We start from the raw sequence: 17,922 nt of genomic DNA, 5'->3' as shown, positions 1-17,922 counted from the left end.
ACATTTAAAATATACATATACAATAATATTTAAGTATCTCATTTAATTTATTCATGCCAGTGCTTTTAAATCATGGAAAAAGGAATCAAAACTTGCTAGGATGCATTCCTAGAAGATACTTCACAGTAAGTTTCCTCTTGACATTAAGTAGGTTAGAAATACTACTTCATGAATGACTTTAAGCAAGTCTTACCTCATCCTCAGAATCTGAAGAACTGCTGGAAGAATCAGAGCTTGATGAAGAAGAAGATGAATACTTGACCAAGCACAAAACAATTAAAGCTTGTGAGATGCAGGAATTGTTTTCTTTTACAAAGTCTCTCAAGTACTTAGTAAAATCAATCTAGTGTCTGAGAAACAGATGCCATATTTGTCAGATTTTAAATATCAAATCTTAGAAGTCATACCACCTCCCCACAAAAGGCTCAACCAAGTGACAACATATGTCATCAACTGTCCTCTTTTAATAGCAACCAAGGAGTTGGTAGCTTGCAAGAAGACTGGAATCTTTCTTTCCTGTCACTGAGAGACCCTCACCACCCATCCATCACATTATCATTTAGCATACCAGAGTTTTGAGCATACAGTTTAAATCAACTATTCTTACTTCTTCTGTAGGTTCTTAATTGTAACTTTTAGAAAAATGGAAAACTTTTGCTCACCCTACCAGATTTCTTCTTTTCTTTCTTCTTTCTCTGAATAAAAACAAATACAAGTCTAAATAAATCGATGTGAACTTTCAAATTCATCTGTTAATAGTAGTACACAGCATTATTGTGGAAATTCAAATATGATTTTATGGGGCCAAGGGGTTTAGCTCAGTGGCATAAGCACCTGCCTTGCAAGCTGGCAGTCGTGGGTTCGATTCCCGGTACCAATAAAAAAAAGAAAAAGACAAAAAACAAAACAAAACAACAACAAAAAAAACCAAATATGACTTTATAGTAAAAATAGTATTACCTGTTTTTTCTTTGACGAGCTCTCATTTCCACTTAACAATTTCTCCCTGTGCTTTTCTAATTCTTTCTTCCAATTCTATAAAGAATACAGACATTGTTAGATGCTATTAGTCCCTTTAACAGATGTAGTGTAGAAAACTACTACAGTGCTTCCTTCCCTCCACCCTTTAAAATGCTCACCACCTCGGCTTTGAATTACAGCAGACACTAAGGGATGGGAATTTCCCCAGTGTACAGTGAGAGGTATAACAGATACTTTAAGTGGGGCTGAGGCCTGTTTGCCTTTTAATAAAGATAGCAAGAATCTCTTTCTAGGCTGTAAAAGCTGAATAATCTTTACTCTGTTGACACAATACACATGTGTATATAAAACAAGCAAATATCACCATGGAAATCTCAGGGTTGAATAGGGAATGCAGGGAAAGAATCAAACATTTAGAAAATGTAAATGATTTGAATTATGAGATAGTTTTTCTTTCTTTGGCTAAAAGAAAGCACCCACTTAAATACAAACTTGTGTTCAATATGGCAGAAGTCCTAAAAAAGAGCCTCTTTAACCTAAAGATCTATGGCCTCTATAAGAAAAAAGATTAGTTTATTTCTTTAAAGAGTACTGGGGCTGGGGATTTAGCTCAGCGGCATAAGCGCCTCCCTTGCAAGCAGGAAGCCATGAGTTCGATCCCCGGTACCGAAAAAAACAAAAAAGACCCCCCCCCCCCAAAAAAAGAGTACTATTTACAAACCTCATTCATTTTTTCTTCAAATTCAGCCAAAGCCTTAGAGCCTTTTTTTTTCTTTTCCAGTTGCTCTTTCACTTCTTCCCTTAAAAAACAGAATGTACAAGTAATTTTCCAAGAACTTCACATATGATTGAAGCTTAAAAACAAAATAACAGGGCTGGGATACAGCTCAGTAGCACAGTGCCTGACTGGCCAAGGTGAGGTCCCGAGTTTGATTCCTGGTACCAAAAATCAAAACAAAAATGCCCAAAGAACCCCAAGATAACAAAAATTTCATAACTGCATTTTTACTAATAGGCCTCCATCCCAATGTTAATACATTTAAAATTTTTCCATCCACATATGTAAATAATATATCAGATAACATAATCATTCCTTTTCTTTTCTTTTTTGTACCAGAGATTGAACTCACAACCTGTTCTTGCAAGGCAGGCACTTATCCTGCTGAGCTAAATCCCTGACCAATCATTCCTTTTCTAAACATCAATTTAGAGAGTTAACAAACTCAACATCTGAGTACTTACATACAATATTCGCTGTTTAAATATATTTTCATTTAATCCTCATAATAACCCTGTAAAGAAAGTCAGTATATACTCCTACTTTTTTAGATAAAGAAAATGAAGCTTAGAGAAGCTAAGTAATCTGAAGTCATAAAGCTGATAGTTTCAGCATTAGGGTAAGCTAGCTGACCCTAATGCTGGATTCTATTACTAAATCTCCCACTTTATAATGTGCCTGACCCATTTGCAGAGAAAAGTTAACACAGTATCCTGGCTGCTTATTCTTAGAAGGGCTGCTCATAAGACTGGCCCAACGGGGGCTGGGGATTTAGCTCAGTGGCGTAAGCACCTGCCTTGCAAGCAGGCAGTCGTGAGTTTGATCCTCAGTACCGATAAAAAAGGAAAAAGAAAAAAAAAAAAAAAAAAAAAAAGACTGGCCCAAGATAGTAATCTGGCAATTTGGATTTCAGGATGTTAATTACCATGCACTGATTAAGAGCTGCTTACTCCTAAACTGTCTTCACAAACAACGTAGCTCAGGTTGAGTGTCCTCTCCTTCTTGAAACCTGAGATTCTGCAATGTGACAGGCAGTATGTTCAACTTGAATGGAAATCCCTGGATGCAGGGTCTCTAATGAGCCTCCTTGATGGGCAAGATCACAGGGAGGGTCACTGCTTTTTGCTGGGAATTAAGTGTGTCCTGTAGGGTTGCAGGGGAAGAGGACTACACAGGCCTTCACGACATGTAACTTTCCCCACTGCTGACTGCTATTATTCCACTGTAATCAATCTTTTGATGTGATCATGGCTGACACTCCTACTGAATCCTACGATGAACCAGTCTGGGGGAGTGCTGTCCTAACGCTGACAACACAATATGCCTCTTTGAGCACTTCTCTTTCAAGTACACCACCTCTCCTCATTTTAATGATAAGATATGCTTTGTTTTGGGGTTGTTTACTTTCTAGTATACTGCAATGGTTAGCAATAGCAGTCATATACTTAAGAAGCAGACAAGGCTTACTTTCCATTTAACCCAAAAGGAGTGCTTCTTACAAATAAGCACACATTTCCCCCCATCTCTTGTGAGATAGGGTCTTGCTGCACAGTCCAGGTGGCCTTAAAGTCATGACAATTCTCCTACCTCAGCTTCATGAATGCTGAGATCATAGGTGTGCTCCACCATGCCTGACAAAAGCACGCCTTTTAATCACTTCTGACCAGCATCCAAAATAATTTAGAAGGATTCTAATAGTTTCAAACCTAACTACTTTGAAGTTTGTCATGTATCAGTGTGCATGGTATTAGTAATACAAAAGATATACTAAAAAATAAGAAAGCCTGTTCTAGGATGCTTTATTAACAAAAGGCCAAAGGTATTTGATGAGTTTTTTCAACTCACTGATAAACAAGCAGATAAAACTAGAAATAAGAATAAACACCCTTTTTAATGTCTGGTCAAATATCGAACAAAGGGCCCAATTATTCAAACTGAGGATTGAACCTAGAGTCTTTGCTCCAGGTCAAGCTACATCCTTTTTTTTAAAATAAATTTTGAGATGGGGACTCATTAAATCACTTAATCTAGGCTAGAACTGAAGATATGATCTTCTTGCCTCAGCCTCTCAAAGTGCTAAGATAACAGGTGTCTGCCACTATACCTGGCTGAAATTCACTTTTTTATTTTATTTATTTTTGGTATGGGGATCGAACTCATGACCTCACAATAGTCAGGCAGGTGCTTATGCCACTAAGCTAAATCCCTAGACCAAATTCACTACTTTAAATAGTTTAGAATACGGCAAGTTTTAGTAAAATATTTTAGGGGATAGAAAAGATTGCTATAAAAAGGTTACTGGGCAGTATCTTCGATTTATTGGATAGTAGGTGCTCAAATATTTTACAGTTGTGCATATGTTTCTCACATTCAAAAGAAAGCACATGTTAAATAGTCAAATACTACTTTTAAAGTATCACTTAGCTGGCAACGAATTGGCAATCAATGAAAGTTGTAAGAATAAAAGTTTTTAAAAAGCTTTTAATAGACAAATTGTTTCAGAAATACCAGGTAGGCCTGGGTCGATTCAGATAATCCTGGATTGTTGGTCCTGAAGACTGGATTGGACCCCTTGATCTGGCCATTGCTATTGGATTCATGTAAGCCTTAAAGAAAAGACACAAATTGGTTGCATTAAAAGAACTATTAAAAATGTAAAAGCTCACTTACATCAAGCAACCTTTTTTTAAAATTTTACAAAGCAAAACAAAAAAGACACAATTTCAGAATAGAGAAAAAAGTAGAGAATTAATACTAGTTCACATATTTCACACTGTTATCTCAGAGCTAGTTGCTTAGGTTACACAATCTAGACACAAAAGTGATCAAACAATGACGTTTATAAAAAAGGTTGCTCGAGTCAGCCCTGCCCCTCTCTTGGCTCAAGCAACCTTTTTTATAAATGCATATTACAATTAAGCTTGAACAACCTGACTAACCAACCTTTTACTATAAAAATAAGTCTAATCTCTTAAGCTTTGAAAACTTGAGATAAACAATAGTACTTTATGAAAATGAGTTGCTGTTTTCACCGACTTGCTGAAACAATGGCATGTCTTCCCTACAGATGGCATTGGCATGCTTTCTCTTATAGCCCAATAACCTGTGAGGTGCTTCCCACTGTACCTGCTGACAAATGAAGGAACTTAACCATAAAGAAGCTCATGAGGAACCAAGTCTGAATTTATGGCATATCCTTCCATCCCAAGAAATTCTGTTACATTAATGACAAATTTGTTTGTAAACTGCTAACACCAGAAATTAAGTTATACACAGGCAACAACAAAAAAAGAGGACTTCAAGGAAATTTAAAAACCTGTACATGGGGGCTGGGGATTTAGCTCAGCGTCATAAGCGCCTGCCTTGCAAGCAGGCAGTCGTGAGTTTGATCCCTGGTACCGATAAAAACAAAAAAGACAAAAAAAAAAAAAATCTGTACATGAAAGGTCAGTATCAAATATCAAAAGAGGGAGAAGACAATTCATAGTGGGAGAAAATATTTGCAAATAATCTAAGAAGAAATTAAACATTCAGAATATATAAAGAGATGCTTACAATGACAACAACAAAAAACCTCAAACCAATTCAAAAACCCACACAGCATTTAAATAGACATTTCTCTCCAAAGATGTATAGTCAGTCAGTGGCCAATAAACATGAATATGTTAAAGCATCATTACTCATTAGGGAAAGTGAAATAAAAACCACAGACAAGTCACTTCATATCCATTAGGATGACTATTATCAAAACAACAGAAAATCACAAGGGTTGGCAAGGATGTGCAGAAGTTAGATTCCTTGCCCATTGTTGGGGGCATATAAAATAGCTGCTGTGGAAAACAATGTGGTAGTTTCTCACAAGTTAAACACAGAGCTGGGTATGGTGGTGCATGCCTCTAATCCCAGCAGCCAGGGAGGCCAAGGCAGGAAGATCACAAGTTCCCTGTCTCAACATTTAAGAACAAAGAGGTGGGGGCGTTGATGAGGTAGCTCAGTTCAACCTCCACAAAAGTAAGACCAAACCAACAATCCCCTGCCCTATAAGAAAGAAAGCAAAAGGTTTGTTAATGATGGTGTTTTTCTATCAGAGATACTGCTTTATTAAAATTCATTTTGCTACAAACAAATGTGATCTTTAATTCAACCTCTTCATTTTTATATTTGATTTTCCCAATTTAACTCAAGTCAACAAACACAAAACTATTTTTTTAACAAAAAATATTTTATCATGAAAGTGATAAAAATCATTTTTTGATTGAAAATGATTACTTGTATTAAGGTTCACACCTAACAATGTATTTCTTGAATTTTATTTACCAATATCTGTAAAAGTGACCATTTTTACCTTTATTATAAATGTCATATACTCTTTTTTTTTTTAAATCTTTTTATCGGTACCGGGGATTGAACTCATGACCACCTGCTTGCAAGGTAGGTGCTTATGCCGCTGAGCTAAATCCCCAGCAAATGTCATATACTCTTAAGATTTCTCTGGCTGAGAACAACAGAAAACCCCAGAAGCACATACTGAAAACTACTTCCATTCCAATAATGCAGACTAATTACTTGGGAACAAAAACAAACCTTTGACATAATTTTCCTTCAAGTAAGAAGGAATGCTATGGATGTTGTACAATGCTAAGGACAGGCATTTTTAAATATAAACTCTTACACCCTAAATATTCCGTTCCTCTGCACACCTCGGATAACCCCATGGAGAGAAAGCAAGCACTGCACAATATGCAGGCTAAAATGCTCCTGGTAAAACAGGAGCATTATTCACATCTATCTTCTTATTTCTTTGGTACCATGTCACTGTAATTTTAGTGGTGCCTAATGGTAAAATATTTTGAAATGCTTTAAGTCTAAAATTGTAAAAATTATCTACTTCCAAAGACCACAAATATGTAAAAAATAAAAAAATGTTCAACTAAATTATAATAGCAAAACACCAAAAACACCCATGCCACCACCATACTGGGACTCAAATATATTAATGTATACTTCCAAATGAGGAAAGAAAAATGTATAGTTCTTTACACGCAAAAATGTTCTAAGACTTAAGTGAAGAGCAAAAGTAAGCTGCAGAGAAAACAGAAACAAACACCTCCATTTAACAAATAACTATAAATTTTAAAAAATCTGAATGCATGTGCACAATGTAAAAGAAAACACTCCCTTTCACCATTCCACATACTGAAATATTAAAAATTTCCTTTATATCTTTATGAAGGAAAAACTTTATATGTATGAATGATAAGAGGTAAACAATGAGAAATTATGAATTGAGCACTGAGAAAATGTTGAACTGAAAATTCAGAGTACATTTCTTAATGTGAACAGTCAAACTGCCTTCCCAAAGCTTATTTTCACTCGAGGGAAAAAATAATATATTTACATGCTAGGTCTTTCAATTACAGACAATTTAAGTTATAATTATTTGAATTACTGTTGAGTAATAAAGCTTACTTTTAAGCTTCTGACCATAAACAGTATCTTCATTCTGCTGAAGTATATTTGAAATACTGCATTTCAATTATTTTTTTCAATCACAATAGCAATATTTATTACGTGTATCTTATATGCTGGGGTACATGGAAAGCACTATTCTGTGCTCTTAATTATTAAATAACAGTGCTTCTTTCTACTATGCACATCATGACGTTTTTAAAACAAAAAGTATTCTACAAAAGTAAAAGCCTTTCATGCATGCATCAGTGAGAACAATGCTTCTAGCATTAAAGTAGTGGGAGGTTAAGTATTATTTAAAATAGGGGGCTGGGGATTTAGCTCAGCGGCATAAGTGCCTGCCTTGCAAGCAGGCAGTTTTGAGTTTGATCCCTGGTACCGGTAAGAAGGAAAAAGACAAAAAAAAAAAAAAAAAAAAAAAGGAAACTGCATTTCTTTAAATATGTCACCATGTCTTAGTCATTTTACATACAGCCATCCTGTACGTCAAACATTGGTGTTCTCCTGTGACTAGACCTGTCCATGGCTCCTGACTGCTGCATGAGTTTGGGTAGTAGGAAATGAATTGCTACTGAAATCGGGGACAACAAGTTAGGCTCAGAATATATGTACATGGGCAGGCAAGAAAAGAGCACTGTACCACAACTGCTAAAAGCATAACCTGCAGAATTAACTTTGTAATTCTGATTACCTATTTTTATCTAGCAGGTTCATCTATTTTAAAGGGCACATATAGAAAAGAACATGAAGGAAACTTCCAGAGAACAATAAGCCCAAACAGTGGCCATCATGAAATTAACGCTCCAATGATTCTGAGAATTAAGATGTTCAGTTTAAAAAAAAAAAGGTTCAAGAATAAACACCAAGAGAGCAGAGCACGGTGGTGCATGCCTAATTCCAGCACTTGGGAGGCTGAGGCAGAAAGATTGCTTCCCTGGAATTTGAGGCCACCCTGAACCACATAGTGAGACCCTGTCTGAAAAACAAAACCAAATAAAACAAAACAATGAACATCAGGAGGGAACATTAATGTAAATGGTGGATTCCAGGTGATCGTGATGTGTTTTTACAGGTCCATCGACTGTAATAAATATTATAATGCTAGATAATGATAATGGAGGAGGCTGTATATGCGTGCAAGTACTATACATGTGAAGTCTATACTTTATAGTCCATTCTGTAATGTTCTAAAACTGCCCTAAAAAATAAAGTTTATTCTTTAAAATTGTTCGGTCTGAAGTTCAGTGGTTTTGGGGAAAGTAATGCTACCTTTTTGTGTGTTGTTGCTGACCAAATCCAGGAGCTTGGCACTGAGCTATACCTATTGCCTTTAAAATTTTTGAAATAGGGTGTTATAAAGTTGTTAAGCCTCCCAAACTAGGCTCAAACTTGCAATCCTCTTGCCTCAGCCTACCAGATTATAGCCATGTACCAACAGGCCCAGCTTCCCAAGGTCTGCTTTTAATACTATGACAGTATCACAGATGTAAGAGAACATTGCTTTTGAGATGTTCTAAAAAAAAAAAAAAACTAATATTTTTGAATACTTATTTTGTCACTCTAATCAAGACTTACTTTAAAAAAAGTTGTGGGAAAACTATGGAGTCAGTAAAGAGACTAATGGTTACGGTGGTTAGAGGAGGTGGGGAGGAATAAGCACATATAACATAGAGAATTTTAAGTGAAACTACTCTGTATGATGAAATAATGATGGATGAAAACCCACAAAAGATACAATGCCAAGAGTGAACTGTAATGAAAACTACCGATGTGGGGTGATAGTGAAGTGCCAATGTAGGGCCTTCATTATAACAAATGGACCACTCTATGGGTGACATTGATGATGGGGAGACTACATGCGCCCAGGAGTAGGAAGTCTATGAGATCCTGCACCTTCTTCAATTTTGCTGTAAACTTAAAACGCTGTAAGATATACTCAAAAAAATCAAGAGTTATGATGTTAGATGAGCCAACTTTTGGTCCCACTTTAAACAGTCCCATCTTGTCCTTTATGCAGTAAGGACTGAACGGGACCATCTGTGTCTTTTTACTTTTAATTTCATGTTTTCAGTTTCATAGTCTTTGAAGTACAAAGTAAATGTTACTGGAACACTCTGTGCATGACAGCACATCAAAAAAGTACATGGAGTTGTGATCCAAATGCTCCCATAAATGAAGCTAATTTTCAAATGCCTAAGGTTGTGTGTGTAAACTAAATAAAACTGTCTTCCCTGTAAAGTGAAACATTTTTGGCCCGGGTACCAAACTGCAGCTGAAGTTAGATAATTTCTAAGCACTCAAAACCAACGGCATTAAGACAGCCTAAAAACTCCAACACCTCAAACTTGGAATGCCCCAACATATGACCATTTCAGTTCAGTGTTCATCAACATACCACAGCAAGGCCTCATCTGCAGCCAGGAGCACAGAACATTCCTCAGTCTTGTAATACAGGCTCATTACCACAATGCTCCTAGGTGTTTTATTTTCAGTTACAAACACCAAAACAAAAGCAAAGGTTCTTAAGCACAGCAATAGCAGTTATTTCAGAAAAGTAAGGTTCTTTTACCATATATACATACACTTGCAAATAAATAATCGTCAAAAAAAAAAGACTAGTTCACTGATTATAGAATATTACCTTTAAGTTCATTTTTCTCATTTTAGTGTTACTGGATAAATTTTGTCATAGGCAAACCCAGGAACTCTCAGGCTACAACCTAATATTACTACTCCTTTATGTTTACTTTCTACTACAAATTACTTGCGGATCTTTTTTTACTAGAGTCATAATTTTCATGCCAAGCATTCATCTGGGCATACTGCTTTTTTGTGGTCCTGTTCTGCAAGGTTACTGATAATAATTATCTCCCTTATTTAAAAAGCAAAACAGAACAAAAAAGGCTCGGAGAAACACAGTAACTTCTAAGTTATCTAACTTTCGCGGGACCAGAGAAGACACTCCATTCTGTACAGAACTCCAAAACCATTTATTTCCACGCCATTGGTGCTTTTACAGGGTTTACAAGTGCTAGACAGTGCAGGGAGACATTAAATCGAAGCCTGCCATCCCAGTTCTCAAACGCGAGGCCGCCTAACTTCAAACAGGAAGCTTCTCCCCGGCTCCGGCACCTCCATCCCATCCCCAAACGCAAGTCAAGGGAGCGCCGAGTCGAGGGGATGAACTTTCCTCGACTTACACGCAGGACGGGGAGACTCCCCCCGCCCCGAGCCCGTAAGGTTCTGCAAGTCGGGCACCGCTAACCCTGGCGCAGGAAAGAAGGGAGACAGGGAGCAGGGCGAGAAAGCAGCAGGACCGGGAAGGAGGCAGGGGGCAGAGCAGGGACCCGTGGCGCCAACTGCGAGCGCGGCGCACGCGCACCTGCGGCGGCGGGGCGCGGGGTCTCCAGCTCAGGTCGGAGCGTGGCTCCCGGCCTCTGGCCCGGCCTGCCGTCGCCTGCCGTCCCGCTCTTATGTCGCCCGAACCCGCGCCACCTCACTATTCTCCCCACCCGCTACTCACCACCCGATTGTCTCGTTTCCCCATGGTGCCGGGAGGAGAGCACAGTAAGACTATGAGACAGACCAGGCCCAGAAGCAGCCGAGACGGGCCCGCCGCGGGTCCTTCTGCCGCTGCCCCGCCCCGAGAGCGGCGCCGCGCGGAACAGAGGGCCGAGCCCGGCCACAGCGCCCCCTATCGTCTCGGAGGAGAGACCGGCGCGGGCGGTCTCCCGCTTTCCCAGTGCCGGCTGGGGTTTCCTGCCTTGCCATCCACCCAGCGGGAGCGGACTCGGTTTGTGTACAGGTCGTCACCAATGCTGCTCCCCTCTGTTTGGCCTTGGCCTGTTTTGCTGTCCTCCATTCTTGATGCGCTGAGATACTCACTGTAGAGGGTACAAAGATAGTCCAACACTTCCTGTGTGGTTGTCGTGGTGCAAGTGCTAGGGATCAACTGAGGACCCGGTGGATGGTGCTGCCCAGAGCCCATCATGGTTGAGGAGAACAGCTCTGCTCTCTTGCTAATGAAACCCAAAAGAAACCGCGTTAGATCATTTTCCCTGTAAATTCAGATCCACTCGTGTATCACCTATGCATTCCTTTCAGGCCTATTTTTGATCGTCTACCTTGTTCAGTTTTTACTATCTGCCGGACGGGCGGGGGAACTTAAACTGGAGCCGGCCCAGACATAAAGATGGTTAAGATCCACTCTACCTTCGAGGGCCTGTTTGTAACGCCTGGGAGGTAAGCATACTTAGGGCTGGTTTCATTGTCTGCGGGCCTGACACGGTTGTCTGGTACAAAACCCTTGCAGGAAAGGTTCTGGGCCCCAGAAGACGCCGCATGCTGCCTGTCTACAGACCAGCGAAAAGGTATTCTGGGGGCCTGTGTCAGCACGTGGGACATGTGTTGGAAATTTTGAAAAACAGTATCCTTTTTGGATTCATGGAGAATAGAAAAACAAGTCTTGGTTGTATTCAAGGACAGACTTTAAAGCCATATTTCCCAGGCTCTCTTCCCCTCCCCGGCTCTCACTCTGCACTGTGCAGAGACTGGCTACTCCTGCCTTCTTCTCAGGACTTTCCCAGACTCCCTCGGATTTGCTCCTTGGCTGTTCAGCTGCCGGTTGCCCCTGATTCCTCCTAAATAACCCACTTCACTTCCCCCTGTGGATCAGGTCTGCGGTCTTGAATTCTTCCTCCTCCTCCTCCCTCATTCCTGACTTAAACTGAAGACTTTGATCAAGGATAGGCTTCCTTTTCTGAACAAAGGGAAGAGGAGAATCTGTGAATATTCAGTTCTTTTTTTCATGACTCAACTGTAATTTTTAAAATATTCTGGGCCGTGGCATATTGTTTCCAACATTCCAACGTGAGAGGCACGTTAATACCTGTTGGGGAACACAGTTTTTTTTCTTCGTTAGCAACTTGCTTTTCACTTTCCTACTCTTTGGCTATTTTTACAGAGTACAGAGATTTAAAAAAAATAATAATGCTGTAAGTCAACAAAAAGCTTAGATGTCTCCACCACTTCTGACAAGGTACCCAGCCTTTCCTGGATGGAGCATCAATCCTAGGGGAGGACAGAGAAATAGGAAAATGACCAACAGGCCTGTGAAGATAACAAAGAAGTCCCCAGCAGTCCAACAAGACAAAGTCAGTCCAGGTTTTTTCACGTTAGAACTCATAGTCACACAGTGAGAAAACTGAGAACTGCTTTACACATTCTCTACACGTGTGACATGTTACCTGCTGGCAAACCTACTCTTCTTTGCTCCTGATGGCCCAGACATAACCAAGAGACTGCACTTCAGAGGAGAAAGATTGAGGACAAGAAAAGCCAAGGAATTTGCTCCAGGCCCCACAAGAGAAAGCAGAGAAGCCAGAATTGAAATGCAGGTGTATGAGAGAGACATGAAAACGTGCCCTCAACCCCACACTGCCTTCAGAAGGGAGAGACTCTTGAACAGTGGCATTTCAGGGGGCAGACTTAGGAGAGGAGCTGAGAGGGAGGGAATTTTCTGTGTGAAAGGAGGAAGGGACGCAGGCAATGTATTGCAGAGGGCAAGCAAGGCTGGAAAGGTACAGAACCTGGAGGGGAAGGACCCTGAATGCCAAGGGAAGGTGTTAGTTTTTTAATTATTCAAGAAAAAGACATGTTTTCATGTCTCTCCCATACACCTGCCTTTCAGTCCTGGCTTCTCTGCTTTCTCCTGTGAAGTAAGAACTTGAGTTTACATCCAAATTTTAATGATATGCCAGTTAACTCTCCTGTGCTTTTTATTGTTGTTGTGTGGGTTTTTGAGAATTTCAAGAATGGAGAAGAATACAGAAATCTAATCTACACACAATGCTGGACTTGAGGTTACAATGATAAAAACAGCATAATATTGTCACAAAGACAGGATCATTGAGACAGAATAGAGGATACAGAAATAATTACAAGTGTATTCATGTATTTGATCTTTGAAAAGGGGGCCAAAAATGCTGGAGAAAAGACAGCATTTTTATTAAATGGTGTTGAGAAAACTGGCTATCCACACACACAAAAATTGAATCTAGACCTATCTCTTTCACTGTGTACTAAACTAAAATCAAAATGGATCAAAGATACAAATGTTACAACAGAAACAATGTGCTGGAAGGTAAAATATGTAAAACTCTTGAAGATATAGATGTAGGCAAAGACTTTGTAAACAGAATCCCATTTCCATAAGAAATGTCAGCTATCATCAACTGGGGTTGTATAGAATTAAAAAGCTTTACACAATAGAAGAAGCAACAGAGTAAAAGGACAACATACAGAATGGGGAAAAGTTTTGCCAGCTATTCCACAGACAGAGAACTCATATATAAAATATATGAAGAACTCAAGCAAAATTAGATTCCCCCACCAAATAAAAGACCCGGTGAAAAAAATGAGCAAGTAAAATAAATAGACACATCACAGAAGAAGTACAAATGGCCCGTGAATACATGAAAGAACGTTCAACATTGCTGGTCACTAGAGAAAAGCAAATTGAAACAGCACTAGGATTCCATCTTAGCTCAGAAAGAATAGCTATCATCAAGAAATCAAATAATAATGAATGCTGATGAAGCTGTGGGAAAAAAAACCCTTATATATTGTTGCTGAGAATGTAAACTAGTGCAACCACTATGGAACTCATAGAGACTCTTCAAAAAATTAAAAGTAGAAATTCCATTCAACCTTGCTATTCTTCTTCCAGGTATCTTACTGAAAGAGTTACAGACATGTGACAGTGACACATACATACCCATGTTTATAGCAACATAATTCTTAATAGCTAAATTTTGAAAGGAGCCTATCTATCCATCAACAGATAAGTGGATAAAGAAAATGTGATGTTTATATTCAGTGGAGTACTACTCTGCCACAAAGAAAAATAAACTTGAAGCATTTGTAGAAAGGTGGATGCCATAAGTTAAATGCAATAAATCAGACACGCAAGATTATCACAAGGATTTGCTTAATAAACCAAACCTACAAATAAAGAGCACAATAAAAGATAGATAACATGAAGTAAGGAGATAGATCTTTCTCAAATGGGAAGGGGATCAAGAAAGATGAAAGAGGGAAGGGAGAAAAAATGAAGGAAGGATTGAGGGTGTATTATATGACGTATCAACTCCACACAATCATGTACTCATTTTGTATTGCAAACGTAATATTTTTTTTTTTTTTTTTTTTTTTTTTTTTTTTTTTTTAGTACTGGGAATAAAACTCACAACCTTGCACTTGCCAGGCAGGCACTGTGCCACTGAGCCATATCGCTGACCCAAACATGTTCTAATTTAATAAAAGCAATGCTGTCTACAAACCCAAGTGTCTCTGTTTGGGTGGGCATAACCTGAGATTAGAGACAAAAGCGCGAGCTTTCCTGTTTGAAGACAGCAGCCATTGTAACTAAATATAATAACAAAGAGAACAAAGGCAGGAAACCAGTATCCATCACAAAGGAATTGGTTGATCATGGTACAGCCACCCACCCATGCAACGACAAAGGACAAAGGACAAAGGTCCAGTATATAAAAAGTGGCATGGTTCTCTTCTGGCCTCTCTGGTGTGGCTAGCGGAAGCCTCAGCCTTTGGAAAGTGAACCACAGCTGTGGCTAAAGGCCTACCACCTTCAGAAGTTGACTATGGCAACTGCGGCTACGCTGCCACGCGCAAGAGAGTATAACTGGAGTGCAAAGGCTAAAAGGCAAAATACCACCGGACTGGGCAAATGAGGCGCCTAAATATTGTGCATTGCAGATTCGGGCATGGACTCCGTGGAGGAACAGCACCTAAACCCGAGAGAGCTGCAGTTGCAGCATTCAGTTTTTCTTGAGAATTTCGGTGATTACTCAAATGCTTTGGTTTTAAAACGGAAAAAAAAAGTGTTGATATGGAAAAAACAGCCAGTAGACATTATTGAAAGAGAGGTTTATAAAACTGTATAGAAAATATAACATATGTAAGCAAGAGGGTACATTGGTTCAGGATTATGAAACGAGATTCTAACATACAAGATGAATACTTTCATATATACACATATATATGCTTGAATGTATTCTGGAAGATGTATGAGTTTATATACAATAAGCCTTCACCATTGATTACTTCATAATAGTATTATTTGTTGAAAGTGTGGGCCTGGATATTTTATTCCTCACTATATCCCTTCTGATTTATTTTATGAAAGGACAGTTCAGCAAGTTGCTCTTTCTCTAACTCTATACTTATTCTATGATTTCTAGAGAGAATTTTGCCCACATGTAATGAAAAGAGTAATGAGTCAACATATGCTCATCTTGTACACCTGGGGTATCTATCTATCTATCTATCTATCTATCTATCTATCATCTATCTATCTATGTTTTGTACTTATGACCTTGCACTTGCCAGGCGAGTGCTTATGCTGCTGATCTAAATCCCTGGCCTGGCCATTATATTTTTTGCTGTTTACAAAGGGCCTGGCATGATACATAGAGCATGAGGCTGAGGCAAGAGAATCACAGGTTTGAGCCCAGCCTGGGCAATTTAGTGAGCTCCTGTCTCAAAATAAAAAAATAAAACAAGGGATGAGGATGTAGCTCAGTGTAAAGGCCCTGGGTTCCATTCCCAGTGCTACCTTCATTCTACTAATGTGTGTGCGTGTGTATGTGTGTATGTGTGTGTATGTGTAGTCACGATCTTTTAAAAAATATTTTAACTATGAAACTGAGGAGCCATGAACTTTTAATTGAAAGGGTTTTGGCCCAGACAGGACACTGTAGCCAGGAAAGCCTCAACCGGAAGCAGGAAGCCCCTATCTCCCCTGCCCCTAGGAAGTTACCTGTGACGCCATCTTCCCGCCCCTGGAAATTTACATATGGCACCAACCTAGGACCTATGGGCTACCTGTGCATCTCTAATGCCCACCTTAGGTTCCACCCCAAACCGAGGCTATTTACATGCCCCCACGCCACGTGTCCACTGGAGAGATTGCCGGTCGCCAGCGGTGGGGGGTGCCGGTCATCTCTTTCCGTGTTCTCAGAATAAAGGCCACTTTTTATTTTACACTTCTCATCTTTTGGAAATATTTTTCATCTTTTGGAAATAATCCTAGCATTTGGTGCCGTGACTCGGATCGGCAGGCAATTGACTCCTAGGACACACCCAGTTGAGTCACCTAGCTGATAACCAGATAACATCCTGGATTAATTCTGAGCTTTTTCCTCTCCCGAGACGTCCTTGTCGCCAGCCGCCTGCACTCAGCATTGGCCAGATTGATTTCAGGTGAGCACTCCCTGGGGAACTTTTGGCACTGGGCAGACCCAGTCAACTGTTCTCCCTGTTCACATGGGTCTGTGCATTTTCACATCCTTAGGACAGCCCAGGGCAGGGTTCTTTCTGGGCAAACCTGTGTCCACACTCTATAAAATCTCTCATGTTCTTTGGGTTCGGATAGCCCAAAGCAGAGATTTTTGGATCGCCCACACTGAAAGAATTGCCTCACTTCCCTTAAAGCCTTGTGCTTTCACAGGCAAAACTGTTACTGACCCCCTGTGGGCTCCACTCGTAAATCTCTCAGTGACGACTGGAATATATGAGTTTTTGGAACCATAGTCACTGCATGGTGCCACAAACGAGTGACGGCTTGTTCTGGACCACTGGCTTTTTTCTTGCCTGAATCAGTCATGGGGAACTTATTTTCTAACTCCCAAAAGACGCCTTTACAATGCCTAACTTCCAATTTACGTACTCTAAAAATTAAAGGTACCATAAAAACTAAACTATTAGCTTTTTACTGCCAGGAGGTCTGGCCAACCTACCCGCTTATCGGCAAGCGTTGGCCCAAAGAAGGAACATTTGACCCCTGCATTCTCAGGAACTTGTATGATTTCTGTCAAGCCGGCAACAAGTTATTAGAACTCCCTTATATTCAGGCCTTTCTTATTCAGAGAACATGCCCATCTCTCATTAAGTCTTGTGCTCCCGCTTAGATACTTTTAGCTAACTCTATGTGCCGCAAACTTTTCCATCCTGCCCTCTGGTGTTTTCCTGGCCGCCCCCTGCCTACCCCCAAACTCATTCCCTGCTGTTACCTCCTGCCAGACCGCTCTCCCCTCCCCCTATGCCTGATTCTCTCAGCAGTCCTGGTCCCAATGTGTTGCAGATACCTCCTGCTGTGTGATCATCTCCCTCTCCGCCTTCCAGGACCCATAACTCTCCCAGCAACTCTAATCCCTCTGTTAGCGCTTCCTCACAGTCTCTGACTTCTTCTCCTGAGAATTCTGTATCCCCTATGGCATTCTCACCACCAGCCCACCATACTAGGTCTCGGTTGCTATGTCCTTCCAGCAGGCCGCGTGATTGTTCCAGCTTGCGCTGGGAACAGTCACCATGTTGCAACCCTGTGCCACGTGGCATGGCGCCGCCATGTTCAGGAGGGTCACATGGCGACGGCACCGCCATGTTTGGGGTCATGTGACAAGGCGCTGCCATGTTCCCAAGACCCTCCCTGTCAATGGGCGCCCCCTTGTGGCTCCTCTTGTGAATTGCAACAGCCACCCTGTTGCAATGCACATGACACTTCATTGTACTGCCGACAGCAATTCTCTTGCTGCAAGGCACACAGTGAGACGCCATCTGCCTGTGTTTCCCAGGGTGACCAGCAGCAGCTCTGTAGGCCCTCTACAGATGATTGC

At 40.4% G+C, this 17,922-nt stretch overlaps 1 protein-coding gene across 6 annotated transcripts in view; it reads right to left on the bottom strand.

Moving 5' to 3' along the window:
• The window catches only part of Fam133b (family with sequence similarity 133 member B), a 51,456-nt gene that overhangs the window by 20,936 nt on the left and 12,598 nt on the right, over window positions 1-17,922 (bottom strand). For 5 of the 6 annotated variants that reach the window (XM_063242766.1, XM_063242776.1, XM_063242790.1 and 2 more), the window contains exons 2-6: window positions 4,268-4,365; window positions 1,703-1,781; window positions 961-1,035; window positions 663-695; window positions 194-256 (exon numbers count right to left, since the gene is read on the bottom strand). In XM_063242766.1, the coding sequence (XP_063098836.1) occupies window positions 194-256; window positions 663-695; window positions 961-1,035; window positions 1,703-1,781; window positions 4,268-4,365 (348 nt within the window). Of the gene's footprint in view, window positions 1-193; window positions 257-662; window positions 696-960; window positions 1,036-1,702; window positions 1,782-4,267; window positions 4,366-10,751; window positions 10,873-17,922 lie in introns of those variants that run through there. The other variant, XM_063242772.1, reaches the window with a different exon arrangement.

Source organism: Cavia porcellus, unplaced genomic scaffold (genome assembly GCF_034190915.1).
Source record: "Cavia porcellus strain 051 isolate PalLab524CR breed Dunkin Hartley unplaced genomic scaffold, mCavPor4.1 scaffold_2, whole genome shotgun sequence".
NCBI classification, from domain to species: domain Eukaryota; kingdom Metazoa; phylum Chordata; class Mammalia; order Rodentia; family Caviidae; genus Cavia; species Cavia porcellus.
The sequence above is the reverse complement of the archived record's forward strand: the minus strand, read 5'-3'. Positions and strand labels throughout refer to the sequence as shown.